Here is an 18,861-nt window from a genome sequence, read left to right on the forward strand (position 1 = left end):
TGTGTCCCAGTGCAATAACACTTGGAACTTCTCATATTCAGAACACTTCATAAACATTAACTAATGAAGTCTCATAATATGCCCAGGGAGATAAGTAACAAAGTAGTGCCCTGATTCTCAAAAAGGAAAAACTGAGGCATGGAGGTTAAATGACAATCTCCTGGCCACAGAGGGAGTCAGTGTCAGAACCAGAACTAGAATTCAAGAGTTCCTTGCTCCTAGTTCTGTGCTAAGACCATAACTCATCCCACTCTGGCACTACAAATGTGGATGTGCATCTTAGACAAACATGTTCCCTGCTTCCATCTGTCTTTTCCTCCCTCCCACCCTCACAACAATATTAACTACATACAGCCAGCCCAGCCATGGGCACAGTCTCATTTCCTTGGTTGTCTTAAAGGGACGTGCCCTAAAGTAGCTGGAGAATTACTCCTGTACAAAATATAGCTGGATCTGCTTTTCTGGAATCATCCAGTGGGACTTTATACTTACTTGATGACAACATGCTTTATATTAAGATGGGTTACCTTTATTATAGGGTGATTCTGGAGGCCCTCTTTTGTGTAGGCGTAAGCATGGTGCCTGGACTCTAGCTGGGGTAACCTCATGGGGTATGGGATGTGCTCGGAGCTGGAATGATAACCTGAGGAAAAAGTATGATCAGAGAGGATCGCCAGGGGTTTTCACAGATCTCCGTAAGGTGCTCTCCTGGATTCAAGAAAACGTCAATACTGGTAATAAATACACATAATACTGCATAAATACACATATCCCATTAGTAATATGTAGGAGTAATGATTTCCTGGTGTGTTCTTCATGGCTCCAAGTTGGTTTTTTGTTTTCTTTTTTAAGCTTTGCTTCATAGCAAATAACAATTATGGCTTTCATTGTGTCTAGATGGACAGCACATAGATTGATTCTTCATAGGAACAAAACAGTCATTGTTTAGAACGGTTGCAAATGCTGACTTTTTCTTTTTTCTTTTCTTTTCTTTTTTTTTCTTTTCTTTTCTTTTAATTTTGTCTTTTCCTTGGACAATCATTTAGTTTCAAGAGTTGAATTAAGTTAGTGTGTTAAAATAGAACTTTAATTCAGGTACAACCATTTCATTAATTTATAGTAGTATATTTGTGATCTCTTGGGCACAAACCTACAATCCTTGAAATCAATGGTAGTTTTTCTTGATAAGCTTTGCTGGATCAGGCCTTGTAACTGAAGTCAATACTCTCATGAGTTCTCCCCCTCGGTGTGCACAGAAGGTGAAATTCACTCTTTTTTGCAGAGAGTCAGCATGAGGATTATTCATAAATTCTACCTTAATGGGGCTGAAGACTTAAATGGTGCATAGGCTTTGTGTTGTCACTCTACACAAGGGTGAGAGCAGTTATAAGTTGAGCTAGTATTTTCTTCAAATTTGGGCTATTTTCTTTAAACGAGATCAAGGATTGAGGTAGTCTGAGTGGAAACAAATATGCATTAGCTGAATTTCATATATAGAACTGGCTGGAAAATGTTTTTTCCCCACAAAAATGGGGGAGAGGGGTTATTGAAAATGTCACTGGAAAATTTCAACTTTTAATTGAAAAACTGAAATATAAAAAACTGAAAAGTTTGTCTTTTAGCAACCAAAACCCAAAACATTTGTTTTCAGGGTTTTGGTTTTCCAATGAAAAATTGAAATGTCTTGAGGAAAGCCCCTGCATTCTATGAAAAATTCCATTTAATTGAAATTCTAATTTTCCATCAAGAAAGGTTTGAGTGGAAAACTTTTTACCAGCCCTATTCCTATACCATTCTTCTTTATGATTTATTTTGGTTATTAAGCTTAAACTATTTGAAAAAAAACCTAGCTTGAGATATAAAAGGGTGCGTTAGAAGCAACCCATAAAATATCCGCCTCAATTCTGTTACACTAAATTCCATTTGCATCCACCTTAAGGCCCCTTCACAATATCAGACCAAAACAAAGGACCTATAGTATAACTGAGATCCAGGCCTAGAATGTCATTTATATGACATTAGCAGCCAGATTCTGCCACCCTTACTCTGCTGAGTAGTATCTTACTCCACAAGTAATCACATTCAGCTCTATGAGACTACTTAGAGTAGGATGCCACTCTACTTGATTAAGGACTTGTCTGCATCTGAGTTATTCTCGAATAGCTATTTCAGAGTAACTCCGTATGTGGACATGCTTTCTTATTCCAGAATGAGTGCTTTTTTCTGAACTAATTTAGTCCACTTCCAAAATAGATTAAACTAAACTGGTAAAAAGTGCTCTTATTCTAGAATAAGAGTATCCACACATGAAGTTATTCTGGAATACCTATTCTTCTTAAAATTCATACTCTATCTTATTCCAGAATTACTTTCATGTGCAGACAAACCCTAAAAATGGCAGAGTCTGGCCGAGAGGTAGCAATTTCTGATTGAAAAAGAAGTTTGATTTACAATTGTAGTTTTTACAAACTCATTCATTCTGAGAAAGGCAAAGTCTACAGAAGATTTGTCATGACACTGAAAGTGCTCATCTAAAATTCCTTTTTGTCTCCTCCCCCAAACTAGATTTGAAAACGAAAAGTTCTACGGGTGAGTACTTTTAAACTTCTACCTGTGTTAGAGATATTATGGAAAATGTTATTTAAAAAAAAACTCTATTATTGTTACTTTGGCTATGATGAGGGAAAATACATATTTATGATCTGATCTTATAAACAGTTAAGCCCTGATTCAGCAAAGCATTTAAGCACGTGTTTAGAGTTTAAGTTCATGCTTAAGTCTGTCCTTACTCAATAAAGTACTTAAGTGTGTGCTTAAATATGGCTGACCTTCAGAGAGGTTAATAGGATTTTGCGGGGAAATATTCTCTAGAGCACCTAATATAAAAAGAAATGTTTTCATTAATTTTTATTTGCAATCCTTGTAAACAAATATTTTAAAAAATAGTTAACTATTCCTCTGCAGTGTAGGAATGAAAACTCAACTAGTACAGGAGAACCAGAAACTGAGCAGACATATTTTAAAGTGTTTTATGAGGAAAAATAGAGTTTGTGGTTTGCACTCCTCCTTTCAACTATGTAATTGTACTCAACTCTTCAATAAACAAGTAGGTTTATTTATGATAAAGATGTTGTGCTAACGCTCTTACAGTAAAAATATGAAGGGATTTAGATTGTGGGGGGAAGGGGATTTCTGGACCTCACTGTACATTAAAACTCTGCTGTCTGTTCACATACCTATGAATAAATGGGTAAGCGGGAGGGAGACACGATATAAATCTAATCTTATAACAAAAATGTATCTGAGAAATTTTAAAACTGTAATCTCGTAATCCTCCTTAGATGCCAGATCAGCTTTTGGGGGTAACAGATGACTGTATGTCAAACCTGATTTTCTGTTGTTTCATTTCAACCCCCCCACAATGCAGCCTCATGTAGCATCCATGATGGCAAACTCCCCAGCAATGAAGGTGAATTAAGTTTCCCAGAAAGTCCTGGGCATTTCTATCAAAACAACCAGTGAGTACATACAGTGAATTTTTTTTGCAGAAGCTACATGCAATGATCTTGCAGCTGTAGCTTGTTATTTGATTGCAAACAAGAACTCATCCAGTTTGTGTCATTCCAGGTTGTGTGTGTGGACTCTATTGGTCGCAGAAGGAATGCATATACTACTTAATTTCTCCCACTTTGATGTGGAGCCAGACACATTCTGTGACTATGATTCTCTGTCGGTGTATTCGAAAGATGACAGACTTGTCGGTGAGTCGCTTTTCAGTGACTCTATGAAATATTTTCAGAGAGACCTTCAATGTTGTTTAAAGTTATATTAGTAACTGGATCTACTGGTTTCAGGCCGTGTGTGTTGTCACTGATCACACTGAACTCATGCTCGCAAGCTAGCAGAAGTAGTGAGCTTGGCCACTAGATACTGGCAGTTCACTACTTCTGCTAGCTAATGGAGTTACCCTTTAAACTCAAGTGGTAGAGGCTTATGTTTTGATACTAAAGGTCCTGGATTGAAAGCCTGCTGGCAACTTATGCAGGAGTGGGTGGTGATACACAGTTATTACAATTTCTTGGGGAAAAGTGTTTGGAAGAGTAACTGGGGGTTGAGTGAAATGACAATGGGCCATGGGACCTTTTTATTTCTAGGCTGCTTGTGTGAATCCAGCCAAGATTGGTAAGGACTAAGACTGAAAGATGTTATCGTTCTGATGACTGTTCAGTGATATATGTAAAATTAGCAAGTTTTTCTCTCCGGTTTCTATTGGACAGGTATTTGCCCCATAGAAGCCACCGATATTAACTGGTGCTTTTGACTGTCTTAACAGAGAATCTAAGGGGTGTGGAGACTGACCTATCATCTCCTTATCTGAGTGGTTCCTACTGGTCAGGAATAGGGCATTGTGGGAAGACTTGCTCTACCTCTTCACATGTGTTGCTAAACAGAGGATGTCAGTTTTTAGTACTAGCCAACTATCATTACATTATTTTTTTTCCTGAATTGTTTATCAGCAAACAGTAGAAAGGAAAATGCAAGCAGCCCTCAAACCGAGGAGCAGTAAGAATTCTAGCTGCATTTGTACTTTTGATTTTTTTTTTTATGGCCAAATACTGTCACTGAGGTTTTATTATTTTGACATGTATACATTTTCTCAAACAACTTTACTAAAACTTTTATTTATGATAATTTTCTAATAATAAATGCATAATTTGCAGGGAGATTCTGTGGAGATGACTCTCCAGTACCCATTTTGGTTGGCTCCAATAGTATAAAGCTAAAATTTGTCTCTGATAACAAGGAGTATGGAACTGGATTTTCAATGGTGTATAGAGCTCTTTCACCAGATGCTGTTCCTGGTAAGTGTTAATGCAATATCATGCCCTCTCTGCCAATTCATTGTATAAAATCCAATGCATTTTTGAAGCTAGCTGTTCTGAGGCCTCTGTAGTTGCATTATCAGCCCTGATAATTATCATGGCCTGAAGAAATGGGAATGGATCTTGATTAAGTTCAGTCTGAGGCTTGGTTCAAGGCTGAAAAAGGGCTAGTATAAAGGATGAAGGTGTGCGGGTGCTCTTTCTAGGTAGGTGATGGAATGGAGAGGGCAAGAGAGCTAACTGCAAATGGGGTTTCCATGGGGCTGTCCTGAAAACCCTATTGCTATGAGAAATCAGGAGAGAGATTGTCTCAGTGAGAATCCCTCCTGTAATTCCCTCCCCAAGTGGGATCACATCCTGTCCCCTATCACAAAAGGTTCTTCTAAGGCTTATTTCATTAATTAATGTTTGTAAAGTGACAGAGATCCTCATGTAAAAGATGCTATAAAGGATCCTGAGCTCAGTCACTCCTTCCTGAGAGAGAATCCAAGGAGGAGGAAATTTTTTGGGAGTGTATGTTTTTGCCCCCCCATGGAACAGGTCCGAGGGCCAGCCTCTGTGACTCTGGCAGTTTGCTTCCTTCCTTGGCAGAGTGATTCCTTTTTAAAGACTTCTACAGCCGAGTGGCAACTGCCCTCAGCACGCCTCTTAAAGAATTGCATCTGGAGGAAACACATCCATTGGCCATGTTACCTTTCCACCCTGATTGCCAAAGGGCGGGGGAGGAGGGGCGGGGAGGCGAAGTGCAGCTCCCTGGCCTTTCCTTGTCCAACTCATTCTGCTCAGGCCTTGCACAGGTTGGGAGAAGTACATTACTGTGGTGAGCTGGCTCTCTCTTCCAATGTGGGAGGGGTCGGAGTGTGATCTGAGGGGAGAAGGTCCCCTCTGTGCCTGGGTCACAGTAATGGGCCAAATCATTCTCCCTTTCCTTTTCTGTAGTTCAGCTGTGAGAGTGCTGCATGGGAGCTTGGATTTTTTTTTCTATGTGTTTCTAGATTCTGGCTGCGGGTCCCTAGCTGTGCTCTTTGAAGGAGGAGTGATACAAAGTATGAACTATCCTGAGTCCTATAGCAATCTGGCAGTTTGTCACTGGATTATTCACGCTCCGGAGAACCATGTAATCAAGGTACAATGCAGAAAACGCTTAGACCTTTTATTCTGTGTAGATCATTTATTTTAGAAAGAAATAAGTCAATTACTAAGCATTGGCAATAAAAACTTAGTTTAGTTCGAACCTTCAATTCTTATGTGAGGTGCTGGGTCTAGTGCATAGCTGTTGTGTTGCACCCCAAAAGCAGCTGTAGTCTCATGATATTTCAGATCTGATAGAACTGTAACAAAGTTTGGGATCACTTAGCCCTGGTCTACACTTACCTGGCGATTCGGTGGCAGTCGTATCTTCATAGCTTGCGTAACTCCCGTCGACTGCTGTGCTTCCCTTCTGCAAGGCATCTTCATTGCACTGTGCCGATGGAAACCGTGTTCCCATCAATGCAGGGCTACGCCACTTGAGGGGGTGTTTTACCAGCGTCGACTTCTGGATCGATTGAGCAGGTCTTCACTGACTGCTCAATTGATACAGATAGGTCTGATCTGACAGCGGCGACTTTGCTGCTGTCAGTATAGACATACCCTTAGTCCTGGTCTACACTTACTGGGCGATTTCGGCGGCAGTTGACAGGAGTTATGCAAGCTACAGCTGTCAACCTGTCAACTGCTGTGCTTCCCTTCTGCACCGTGTCTTCACTGCACTGCGCCGACGGGAACCGCATTCCCATCGACGCAGCGCTATGCCACTTGAGGAGGTGGTTTTACTGCGTCGACTTCTGGATCAAATGAGCAGGTCTTCACTGACTGCTCAATTGATCCAGATCGGTCGATCTGACGGTGGCGACTTTGCTGCCGTCAGTATAGACACCCTTAGATTTGGGCTTTTGGCTTGACCTGCTGGCACTAGTTGCAAATTGTGGATCTGGATCCAGGTCTAAACTCAGATTTCTCCAGAATTTTGGAGATGTTTGGATTGGATGTTTTGGTTCATTACTATGAACATGAGAATGATTTAGCATTCTGTTGAAGATAAACAAAAGTATCAGTTTAATATCACACACGTCTTCTAATGGGGGACTGTATCCTGTCCTTATAGGAGCATGATCTAGGGTATTAAAGATCTGTAATAGGTCTTTCCTGTCTAGTACTACAAGTGCTATAATCTGATTCATTCCTTTTTCTTTTTAAGCTTACATATGAGTATTTTGAAATAGAGGAAAACGAAGACTGTTCCTATGACTCAGTAACAGCATATAATGATGTGACAAAAGAGGAAGAAATAGGTTTGTCTTCTGATTTTCAATACAGTTCATTGATTCAGACCTGGCTTCTATTATTCTCCTTTTGTATCTCCAAACATTATATAATGGCAAGTAAAAACTTGACAGCCAAGAAACAAATCAAAAAGAGCAATTCTCCTCTCCTACCACTAGGTGCTGAAGTGTATACTATTCTCATTACAGCACACACTGGCATTTTCACCACTGTTCCTTTTCAGAGGAATGTTATCTACTATCCATTTACTTTGATGGAGAAATATATCTACATCATTAAAATATTGGATGTTTAAATTGTTTCCTGAATGCAATGCTTAGCCCCTGTATCTCAAGGAAGGAAATACTGCCAGATACTTGTTTTGCAGCACTAGTGTTTGACACATAAATCAAACAAAACACCTCAGGTGACATGAGTTCAGTTTGCTTTTCAGGGGCTTGTTTTCCTTCATTACCCCTGTTGAACATTGGTGTAATTCCCATTGATTTGTTCCTCGTTTATGCTAGTATGCCAATAAGTTAGAGGAGAATTGGGCCTAAGGACTTGTTCTTCGGTTGTCAAGGACTTGGAACACATCATAGGCCCAATTCATCCCTGTGCTGATGCTAGTGCTGGAGCAAAGACACAGGGGGAGCTACCTTGGGTCTCCCTTTATTCAAGAACTGCTATGGACCAATTTGGCCCCTGGTGCAGTCTAAGGAAGCTCTGATGATTGCTCAAATTTGCACCTCTTGAAATGACTCCTATAGGCCTCTGCAGGAATGCAGAACTCCCATGGCTAATGCCTTGCCACTTCAGCCCATCTCAGGCATTGGGTTGAGTGGAATGTAAAGATGGCAGAGCCAGGTCTGTGGCTCCCACGGGAGATTTCTGCACTGGGGATATTTCTCAAGGGAGTCCTATTTCAGACCCTTTGCGGCAGCACAAGGCTGAATTTACCTATAGTCTTGGATTGCTCTTTACTGACAAGAACTGGCTTTGTTTGGGGGAGTCTGAAAGCAGCTGGAGAATGTTGCTGTGCTATTGGGGTACTGGGGACAGCTTTGTGTCTTTGTAAGGTAACAGTAGTTTTTTTGAGATGAGAAAGTGAGAGGAAAGGGGACATGAAACATCTCTCCTAACGGGGTGGTGCCATTTATACACTACAAACTGTATTCATTTTTGTAACAACTTTGTCAGTTAATGACAGTGGGACACTTGGATAAAGCAAGGAAAACCAACTCCTCAATGTATTCCTCCCACAGCTGTGAAACATGATGAAAAGGACACCAAATACCCCAAATGGAGCTGGCAGATATAAATCTACAAATGAATGCTCCATAAATCCTTCTCTTGACAGCTAAACTTAGACATGGACCTAAGTTTAATCATCCTGAGACATTGGAGAGATTTTAAACTTAAACCCACAATGAATTTTGCAAATGATTTCTATATTTATAGACCAAAATCCTGGATCCAAATTCCTTGGAATTTTGGGAAGTTTAGAATTTGAATCAAAATATTGTTGCTGAGTTCCACAAGAGCTCGTTCAAACATGCAAAACTCAGTTTCTTTCCAATCATATTTGTGTTTTGGAAAATGTGTGCTTCTCCTTTCCTCCTCCCCCTTTTCTCCTGTTGCCTATAAAATATATCATAAAAGAATAATAATTAATTATAAATCCTGGTTCTGTCTTTAGCTAGGTCTTGTGGGTTTGCTATCCCAGCTCCTGTTCTGAGCACTTCCAGCATGATGCTGATCATCTTTCATTCAGATGAAACCGAGACCTTTGGCGGGTTCCGAGCCACATTCTCCTTCATTCATGTAGCAGGTAAAAGAATTGAAACATACTGTATACATGGTAGCCTGCTTTTTGGGGGCAGCATGTGAGGCTCTGCAGTGAGTCTTGGTATTTCACCTGGTTTTGTTCTGGATAAGTCTCCGTTGATAAAATGTAGCAATGAGAAAAACCTATTCTGAATCCACTCGGCCACGGACTCTAAGGTCTATAGAATGGGTGTAAGTAATGCATCCAGAAATCTATAGGCGTAGGTTTTGGGTGCAAGTTTGAGTCATATCTTGACATAGATGGACTGGTACTCCTCCAATCCCAAGTGAAAAGCCTGCTGCAGCAGGGCAATTTTTGGGACCTAAATTATGGGGAGTGACGTGTGCCATTAAATAATCTTGCAGCCACTATTAAGAACCAGCTTTTCCTTCTATGGAATGATCTTTTGGGAGGTTTTAGGTCATAGGCAGGTTAATAGTCAAAAGCCCAAGTCTACTCCATCCTGTTCTCTGCTGGCTGCTGAAGTTAAAAGCTTATGTAGCTAGAACTGATCGAAACTTGGAAATTCCAACATTTTGAATTTTTTTTTGTTCCAAACTGGAACAAAAATTCGAAATTTTACAGACGGAGAAACTGAAGTAGTAAGGTGAAGCAACTTGACTAAGGCTAGCTTACCCAGGCCTGTGATTAGACAACTCCAGAGCAATCATCTTTCATTTATGGAATTTTGTTCAATTGCAGTTGCATAAATTGCTGAGAATCTGTCCGTGGGACATATGCAATAAGCAACTTCCAGTGGAGACAAGTTCAAACAGAAGGAGGCTCTACTTATGGACCACAAAGGTCGTTAAGCCTTAGCTACAGTGATATGCCAGAAATATAGAGGGTGAAATCTTGGCCTCGCTGAAGTCAATAGTAAGAACGTAACGGCCACAATGGGTCAGATCTATGGTCCAATTAGCCCAATATCCAGTGTCTGACAAAGGCCAGCACTAGATGCTTCAGAGAAAATGAACAGAAAAGGGCAATTTTGAGTGATCCATCCAGTCTTAGCTTCTGGCAGGTGGAGGTTTAGGGACACCTGGAGCATGGGGTTGCTTCCATGAAAAACTTGGCTAATAGCTATTGATGAACCTATCCTCTATGAACTTATCTAGTTCTTTTTTGAACCCTATTATACTTTTGGCCTTCACAGCATCCCATGGCAATGAGTTCCACAGCCTGACTGTGCATGGCGTGAAGAAGTAGTTCCTTATGTTTGTTTTAAACTTGCTGCCTATTCATTTCATCGAGTGACTGCTAGTTCTTGGGTGAATGAGTAAATAACACTTCCCTATTCACTTCCCCCCACCATTCATGAATTTAAAGACCTCTATTATATTCCCACTTAGGTGTCTGTTTTCTAAGTCGAACAGTCCCAATCTTTTTAATCTCTCCTCGTATGGAAGCTGTTCCATACCCTAATCATTTTCATTGCCCTTCTCTGCACCTTTTCCAATTCTAATGTATATATTTTGAGATGGGGCAACCAGAACTGCATGCTGTAATCCAGGTGTGGGCATACCATGGATTTATATGGCACAATGATACTTTCTATTTTATTATCTATCCCTTTCCTAATGGTTCCTAACATTCTGTTAGCTTTTTTTGACTGCGGCTGCACATTGAGTGGATGTTTTCAGGGAACTACCCAGAGTGACTCCAAGAAATCTCTCTTGAGTGGTAACAGCTAATTTAGATCCCATCATTTGGTATGTATATTGGGATTTGCTTTGCTTTTGACTTCAGTGGCGCCAAGATTTCACCCCTTGAGTTTAGCCACTGGATTGGGGTCTCTGTTACTTTGTTAAATCCATTCTAGTCTCTGTCCACCAATTAGAAGACACAGCAGCCAAACTAAAACATTGGTGCTTCATTTTTGTTTGCTCAGCTCATGGTTTACATAGGGCATGATCCTCCAGTCCCTACAGAGTCAGAACCCCAGTTGGAAACAACAGAAGTCTGTCCTGTGTAAGTTCTGCAGGATCAGGCTGAAAAATGAATTAGGTCCAGAGCTGGGAATGAAACCAAAGACTGTGTATGCATTACACTACAAAGCCTACACTGGCATAGTCCCTTAGTGTAGATGCAGTATACACCAACAGCAGGCATTCTGCCCTACCTGGGTGGTGGTAGGTTTGCTGACAGACATTCTCTTCTGTAGGCATGGCTGTGTCTACACTGGGGATTTTGCCACAAAAGATATGTTGCTTGGTAGTGTGATATTCTTTTTTCATACCCCAGACTGACATAAGTATGCTGGTATAAGTTTTGAGTTTAGACTAGGCGTCAGTCTAGTCATTGCCAGTCATCTGCTCTAACCATCAGACCAAACTGAGGAATATCTGTTACAGGGATCAAAGGAAAATCCTGAGAATTAAGACAAACTCTGATTTCTATGTGTATTGATGTTGATATTGTTGTGATTATTAATATTAGTAACAATAGTAGCCACCAATATGTGCTAGGCACTATCAAAAAACTCAAGAAATATGGTCCGTGCTCTGTCATGCTCACAAGCTAAGGACACTCAGTTAGACAAACAAGTACTAGATGTGGTAAAGCAGATGTACCTGAAGATTCCAGTAATCAGAGGTAGTCTCCACCCCGTAGTTAGACAAACTAATAATTTCTTGTGGTGTTAGTAACTGTTGTGATAAAACCAGGTGCAACTTCATGTGAGATATACTAACTGTCTATTTTCACTTACTAGATTTAAATATATCAGATTCAAACAATGAAGCAGCACTTCCTGAGCGTCTAAATACCACCACAGAAATTCCAGGTAAGTCAGCCTGTGTTAAGCCTCCTTCAGTGGAAATGTGGGTTACAATTTGGGATGGGAGGAAGAAGAATGCCTTATGATCGTACCTTGAGTTGCTCCAAGATGCTCCAGTTGAAAAGAAATAAAGATATAAAGGTGTAAAGAAATAAAGAGTTGGCTTTAGGATGGTAGGGCCTGATTCGCTAGTGCCTGCACCTTGTGCAGTCACTTACACCAGTAAAACATGGGTTTAAAATGCCACTATTTTGATTTGGTAGCGTTTGGAAAAAACCCACTTTGTACTGGTATAAATGATAACACAAGGCACTGGAAAATCACACCTGTAGTTTTCGAAATTGCCTTTTCACCCCCAAAGGTTTATAAAGAGTGGGAGGAGTCCTCAATATACTACAGACCTGAGACTAATTTGTTGAAACTGTAGATATGGTACTGAAGATGATCTTATTCTTACAAACAGGCTCTCTCTCTCCTCAGGGGTGCTCTGTTTCTGCGAAGAGCATCTTCACTTGGTGGTGGTGTCCCTACACGTTTTGATCCATTGCAATGGGGAGGTTTAGGGTTAGGCAAAAAAAGGTTGCTGAGGTAGGCTACCCCCACAGTAAATGCAGAGTCAAGCAAATGTAAACCCTTTCCCCAACTGAAAATTGAACTCTCCTTGAGTATATAAACCCTCTCTGTTCCATATTACCAGATGACATCTGTGGAGTGCCTTCAAATCAGCCCAGGTTTCTCTTCAGTAGGATAATGGGTGGTGAGGAAGCTGTGCCTTACTCGTGGCCTTGGCAGGTCAGCATACAGATTTCAGCCGAACACATCTGTGGAGGAGCAGCTCTTACCAAAGAGTGGGTTGTCACAGCTGCTCACTGCTTTAATTATAAGTAGGTACATGTGGGAAGAAGATACTGTAAGATTTCAGGGGAGGAGTTCTTTATCACAAGATGTCAAGTACAATGTGATGTATTTGTTTGGATTTTGTTCTATTAGGTCGTTTTAAAGCATGGACAGCTAACATCTTCCCATACAATCAATTTGGCACTTAAGAGGATACTGATAAGATTTTTAGTCCCCAGATATCTCTGTCAGCCCCAGGGGAAATTCCTCTCTGATTGTACTGTGCCCTCCATAGCATGAGCTGCAGCGCCCATCTACAAATCCAGAAGATCCCTCAAAATCTGTGTGGATCCTGAGCGACCAACTGGAGGCTGGGTCTACCTGCCTAGAGGGTGGTGACAGGCTTGTTATTATTAAGAATCTCATAAACCTGTTGGGCCAGGTTCCACAGATCTGACTTCTTGTTAATGGGGTGGGGAAGGGCACTTTTATTGAAGGAGTTAATCATGGACCTTGGCAGCAGCAGCTCCCTCTAAAAATATGTTTTCCAAAAACTTTTTTGCATATTTTCTAGATCATTTGAAGTGAGTATTATATGACTGTTTTCATGTTCTGCTTTAATGAAAAGCACATATAAAGATCCTCCTGTTCTCACTATCAGGCTGTCTTCCCATGGGGGGAGCGGACTCGCTTTCTGCAAGAGATTCTTCTCCCAGGGGTGACCCTAGAAATTCTGGTCCATTTTCAAATGATCTTGAGATTGTCTTAAAGATCAGGGGTCAAATTTTCAGAAGTGACTTAGGCATTTAGGATCTTAAATCCCACTGATTTTTTTCAATGGAACTTAAGATCTGAAGTGCCTAAGCCACTTCTGAAAATGGGACTTAGGTGGCTTTGGAAATTTTACCCCATGTATCCTGCTGTTGCTGTATTTAAAAAAACCAAAACAACCCTGTGAGAACCAGGGCCAGAGGGAAATTCTACATTGCATGTTGTCATCACATCAGAATCTTTTTATGGCCTCTGATAGTTCTGCATTAATCCACCCGTGTATTTGTTGTATCTGAACAAAAAGAGACTATTGTAAAGGGTATGATGGTTTTTCTGTTGTATTTTTTTTGTCTGTGATTCTTTTAATCATTTTATTTTATTTTTTTATGAAAAACTGACGTGAAATTAAAAGACTGGTGTTAAACGTTGGCTTTGTCCTTAGGGTGTCTAGGCCTTGCTGCTTCTCTAGCTGCTTTGCATAAGAATCAGACCCTACAAGCTCCTTCCTTCCGGCCCAAATTATTCTTTTGCCTAATCCCACTGACAAATTACGGGATTTGATCGTGCTCCCATTGAAGTTAACGGCAAAATTCTGGTGGCTCAGGGCATTGGTATTTGTATGGGGGATCTTAGATTTTTAAGGATTTATCATGCCTGATATTGTTAGACAGACTTCCTGGTGAGAACAGCCCTGAGAATGTTCCTGCTTTCTTCTTCTTTTTGAGGGAACAGTACAGAGATATATGGATGGTGGTTGCTGGACTCCATGATATTACAGAGCAAGAGCACAGTCAGGTATTTTGAATTAAACCTGGTTTGTACGTTAAATACGTTTCACTAACTAGTAGCATGCAGGATGCAGCAGGTTACTGAACTGCTGTGCCCATGTAAATGAAAGTTACGCATGGGCACAAAGCAGTTTAAGTGCCAGCACAGAACTCTGAGGTGAGTGGTCATGACCCCCAAACTCTGGGCACTGCTCCCAACTCACACGTGTGCTGGGTGCAGGCAGCGCATGGCAGAGGAATGGCTCAGCCACAACTGCTCCAGTATCCTAGCTCTGAATTCTGTAAGACCTGGTGCTTGTTGCCAATACAAATGCTTTCCACTGTCACAGAAAAGTGGCAGTGACTGCTATGTGCATCCCTTCTACATCCCATTCTGCTGATTTAGTTCCTGAATGTCCTACATTACCTGCGAGGACAGGACAGCTGCTTTCTAGCAATTAATCATTATTCATGTCGGCTCTTCTTCATGCACCATTCCCATGGCTCCAGGCAAATATATAAAACTGGAATGCTTTAAGGCACCAAGCTTCCAGCTCATTCAATTAATTGCTGTGTCTTCCCTTTTCTAGAGAAGATCCGTGAAGCAGTACATTGTGCATCAAGATTTTAACGAGATCACTATGGATTCTGATATTGCATTACTGCAATTGACTGAGCCCCTGGAGTTTAATCACTACGTGCGTCCAGTGTGCCTGCCTGAGAAAAACAAGGAGGTTCAGCCTTCTAGAGTGTGCATTACCACGGGATGGGGTATTCATAATGAAGGTATGCAAGCTTTTCCACTTCATGGTGCTGTCCATACCACAGATGTATTTTAACAAACATTATAGGGCACATGAGAAAGTGAATCTTTGTTTGGCTCCTAGAAAATTAATGTGTTAATTGGGATCTGTTCTTAATTACATGGATTGTGTGCATATGGGGTGGGGTCAGAATTAGCTATATTAAACTATGGTACAGTTTGCAGAGGGGGAATATTGGAAACATTATCACTTGAAACATTTAAAAATAGGAAAAATCATGAGAAAAGGTATAGTAGAGAGCAATCTTGCAATATCAGGAGGATGGGCTTAGTGATCCCAGGGATATATGTCGGCCCTTGTGTCTGTGACAGTGGCAGGAGGTGGGTGTATATCAGTGTTTATCACTGATTCATGTTTTTGGTGATTTTAAGATGTTTTTCACTTCAAGACAGAGTAAAGTCCAATAAACTTCAGCAGTTGGAAGTCCCAGTCCTAGACTCTGAGATGTGTCAGAACTACTATGTAAACAATCCCGGCAAGGTGACACAGCAGATGCTCTGTGCTGGATTCCCTCTGGAGGAGGGAAAGGACTCATGCACAGTAAGTTAACACAAAAGTGCAGCTATTGGGCTTATCAGGGAACTGGAAGGATCTTTGATTCTGAAATAGGGAGTGCCGAGAGGTGAGTGGAAGGGACTGTTTCACTGTGGACAAAAATTGCTTATCTGGTACATCTGGAAACAATTTGTCATTCCAACGGTGCCATTAATTATTCATATTACGCCCCCACCCACACACCACTAAAATGGCACAAAGTTCTTGAGCCTGTGATAAAAAAGAAGGTAGAAAAAGAAATGAGTTAAGTATGAATCAAATACATAATAAGTCAAGGTTTGCCATGGCAGCACATTAAAAAGGTAATGTTAAGTTGTAACATAAGCCATTTTCTCTCACAATGTAGGGTGACTCAGGTGGACCATTAGTTTGTTCTTCAGAAGATTCAGGATTTTACACCCTCAGTGGACTAATAAGCTGGGGCTTTGGTTGTGGAATTAAAAACTATCCCGGAGTATACACAAACGTTGCTGTTTTCATTGACTGGATCAATCAGTACATTAACAATACTGGTATGTATGGGGGGAAGGGGAAGCCTCTGAGATTGCTTTAGGTGCCCAACCTAAGGCACATTAAAAGGGCTAGTCCTTTTCAGACAACAGGTCCTCAGCACTTTCTGAATGGCAGACCCCTTTAACCTGACTTTTTTGTTTCCATTTTCACCAAAAAGTTTAGTAGCATTTGGACATCTAAGTTAATGAATGCCAGTGAAAATGAGGTAGGATCAGAGACTAACCTAGGGAAAGAACAAGATAAAATGTACTTAGATAACTTAGATGTCTTCAAGTCACCACAGTCTGATGAAATACATCCTAGAATACTTAAGGAGTTGACTGAGGAGATATCTGAGCCATGAATGATTATCTTGAAAAAATCTTGGAAGACTGGAGAAATTCCAGAGGACTGGAAAAGGGCAAATATAAGAGCCCATCTATAAAAGGGGAAAAGGACAACCCGAGGAATGACAGACCAGTCAGCTTACCTTCAGTACCCAGAAAGATAATGGACCAAATAATTAAGCAATCAATTTGAAAACACCTAGATGATGATAGGGTGATAAGTAACAGTCAGCATGGGTTTGTAAAGAACAAATAAGGTCAAACCAACCTAATAGCTGAATGAATTGAGTGGGGTGGTATCTCTTTAAAAATTGTGGCAGCCTCTTTGGGCCAGATCCTCAGCTGTTGTAAATTGGAGCAGGTTTGTTGACGTTAGCAGAGGCCTGATGATTTGCACCAGCTGAGGATCTGGCTCCAGGTGCCTAAACTTGTGACAGCCTCTCAGCAAGAAAGCTGAGTTAGAATGCAGAATAATCTGCTTCTCTGCCCTACGGGGTGCCTTTTTTAGCAGCAGGTTTTAAAATTTGCAAGACATTTTGCTAGTTAAGATAATTTAACATTAATTGCCAGTCTTGGTAACACATTTAACTACAGAAATTCTTGCTGAGGGCTTGTTTACATAAAATGTAATCAGTATAGAGATGATGCAACAGCTTTTCTGTCTGTGCTGTTCACTAATATGAGTACATTGCTACCATATGCAGGCAAGGCACAAGGATTTCCAAACTTTCAAGACAACAGCTAAGTTCAGTGGAGACCTGGTACCTCACATCATCTGGTCCAGCGGTTCAGCCTTCACAATGGAATTCTCCATGGCCTCTGGTGACCTTACTTCTGTGACTTCTGGGTGACTTAACGATTTTCATGACACCAAGTAAAGATTAAAATTCCTTTGAATGGGGCTTTTGGACATTAAACTCCTCATTTTGTATTTAGAAAACTCAGTGGATCTGTAAGTTAAGGGATGCATTTCATGGGAACATATTCATTTTAATCCCTTGCATCTTTTTAATAATATCAACATCTTGTACATTTAGCAGAGTTTGTTTTTGTTTTGGTTTTTTTGGTACATTTTACTGCTCCTGATTTGCCTTTCACTTGTTTACACCAGTTAATTCCATTGATTGCAATGACTCTCGTCCGTTTAAGTGGAAGGAGAATCAGGCCCATTGTGTTTGGCTTTGAAACTAAACTTTTATGAATTGTTAATATTTCGTTAGAGGGCTTGAAATCAGTCATATTCATCTATTAGTTTCTGTTAGGATGACCTCTTTAATAGTTAGTCAACAGAGGAAATGTTGACTGGAAGGACTAAGACAGGACTGCAAGATTTGGCCCAGTATTTTTATATGTATTATCTGACCATATAATAAAAATAGTTATGCACTGAAAGTGGCTGCATGAACTTTTGTAGAGTCTAACTTCTTGGGGGACTAGGATTCCATTATGGTTCATAGATTCCATGTTCAAAAGGCACCATTGTGATCATCTTGTCTGACTTCCTGTGTAATACAGGCCATGGAACTTCCCCAACATAATCATAGAGCATGCCTTTTAGAAAAACATCTAATCATGATTTCAAAATTATCTGTGATGGAGAATCTATTGATACCATTGGTAAATTGTTCCAATGGTTAAATACTCGCACCATTAAAAAAACTATGCCTTATTTCCAGTCTGAATGTATCATGCTTCACCTTGCAGCTATTGGATCATGTTATACCTTTGTCTTCTAGACTGAAGAGTTCATTATTACATGTTTGTTCTCCAGTAGATACTTGTAGACTGTAATTAAGTCACCCTTTAATTTTCTCTGTTTAGACTAAAAGATCAATCTATTTAGTTTATTATAAAGCATATTTTCTAATCTTTTAACTAATCTCATGGTTCTTCTCTGAACCCTCTCTCCAATTTATCAACATCCTTCTTGAATTGTGGACACAGAACTGGACACACTATTTCAGAACAGTCACACCGGTGTCAAATATAAAGGTAAAATAACCTCTCTACTTGTACATGAGATTCCCATGTTTATGCATCCCAGAATTGCATTTGCTCTTTTGTCCACAGTGTCACACTGGGAGTTCATGTTCAGATGATTATCCACCATGACCCCCAAATCTTTTTCAGAGTCACTGCTTCCTAGGATAGATCCTGTAAGTATGGTCTATGTTCTTTTTCCCTAGATGCATACTTTCTACAGATAGCTGTATTAAAATGCATATTTTTTACATGCACCCAGTTTACCAAATGATTCAGATTGCTCTGAACCAGTGAATTCACCTCTTCGTTATTTACGACTTCCCAATTTTCATATCATTGGCAAACTTTATCAGTGATGATTTTATGTTTTCTTTCAGGTCATTGATAAAAATGTTAAATAGCATAGGGCCAAGAGCCAATCCTGCGGGACCTCACTGAAAACCTGCTCAATGACAAGTCCCCATTTTGAGACCTACGTCAGCCAGTTTTTA

The 18,861-nt window shown here is 40.4% G+C and overlaps 1 protein-coding gene across 3 annotated transcripts in view; it reads left to right on the forward strand.

Annotated features, from left to right (window-relative positions):
• The window catches only part of OVCH2 (ovochymase 2), a 40,337-nt gene extending 23,107 nt beyond the window's left edge, over positions 1 to 17,230 (forward strand). For 2 of the 3 annotated variants that reach the window (XM_067532166.1, XM_067532165.1), the window contains exons 7-21: positions 539 to 734; positions 2,566 to 2,589; positions 3,428 to 3,518; positions 3,628 to 3,761; positions 4,722 to 4,862; positions 5,879 to 6,009; positions 7,123 to 7,216; positions 8,887 to 9,018; positions 11,729 to 11,800; positions 12,492 to 12,678; positions 14,128 to 14,197; positions 14,760 to 14,955; positions 15,382 to 15,533; positions 15,895 to 16,060; positions 17,092 to 17,230. In XM_067532166.1, the coding sequence (XP_067388267.1) occupies positions 539 to 734; positions 2,566 to 2,589; positions 3,428 to 3,518; positions 3,628 to 3,761; positions 4,722 to 4,862; positions 5,879 to 6,009; positions 7,123 to 7,216; positions 8,887 to 9,018; positions 11,729 to 11,800; positions 12,492 to 12,678; positions 14,128 to 14,197; positions 14,760 to 14,955; positions 15,382 to 15,533; positions 15,895 to 16,060; positions 17,092 to 17,132 (1,827 nt within the window). In that variant the 3' untranslated portion in view covers positions 17,133 to 17,230. Of the gene's footprint in view, positions 1 to 538; positions 735 to 2,565; positions 2,590 to 3,427; positions 3,519 to 3,627; positions 3,762 to 4,721; positions 4,863 to 5,878; positions 6,010 to 7,122; positions 7,217 to 8,886; positions 9,019 to 11,728; positions 11,801 to 12,491; positions 12,679 to 14,127; positions 14,198 to 14,759; positions 14,956 to 15,364; positions 15,534 to 15,894; positions 16,061 to 17,091 lie in introns of those variants that run through there. The other variant, XM_067532167.1, reaches the window with a different exon arrangement.
• The last annotated feature ends 1,631 nt before the right edge of the window (positions 17,231 to 18,861 follow it).

Source organism: Emydura macquarii, unplaced genomic scaffold (genome assembly GCF_026122565.2).
Source record: "Emydura macquarii macquarii isolate MOO-44397 ecotype Brisbane River unplaced genomic scaffold, CSIRO-AGI_Emac_v2 contig_3240, whole genome shotgun sequence".
Lineage (NCBI taxonomy): Eukaryota > Metazoa > Chordata > Testudines > Chelidae > Emydura > Emydura macquarii.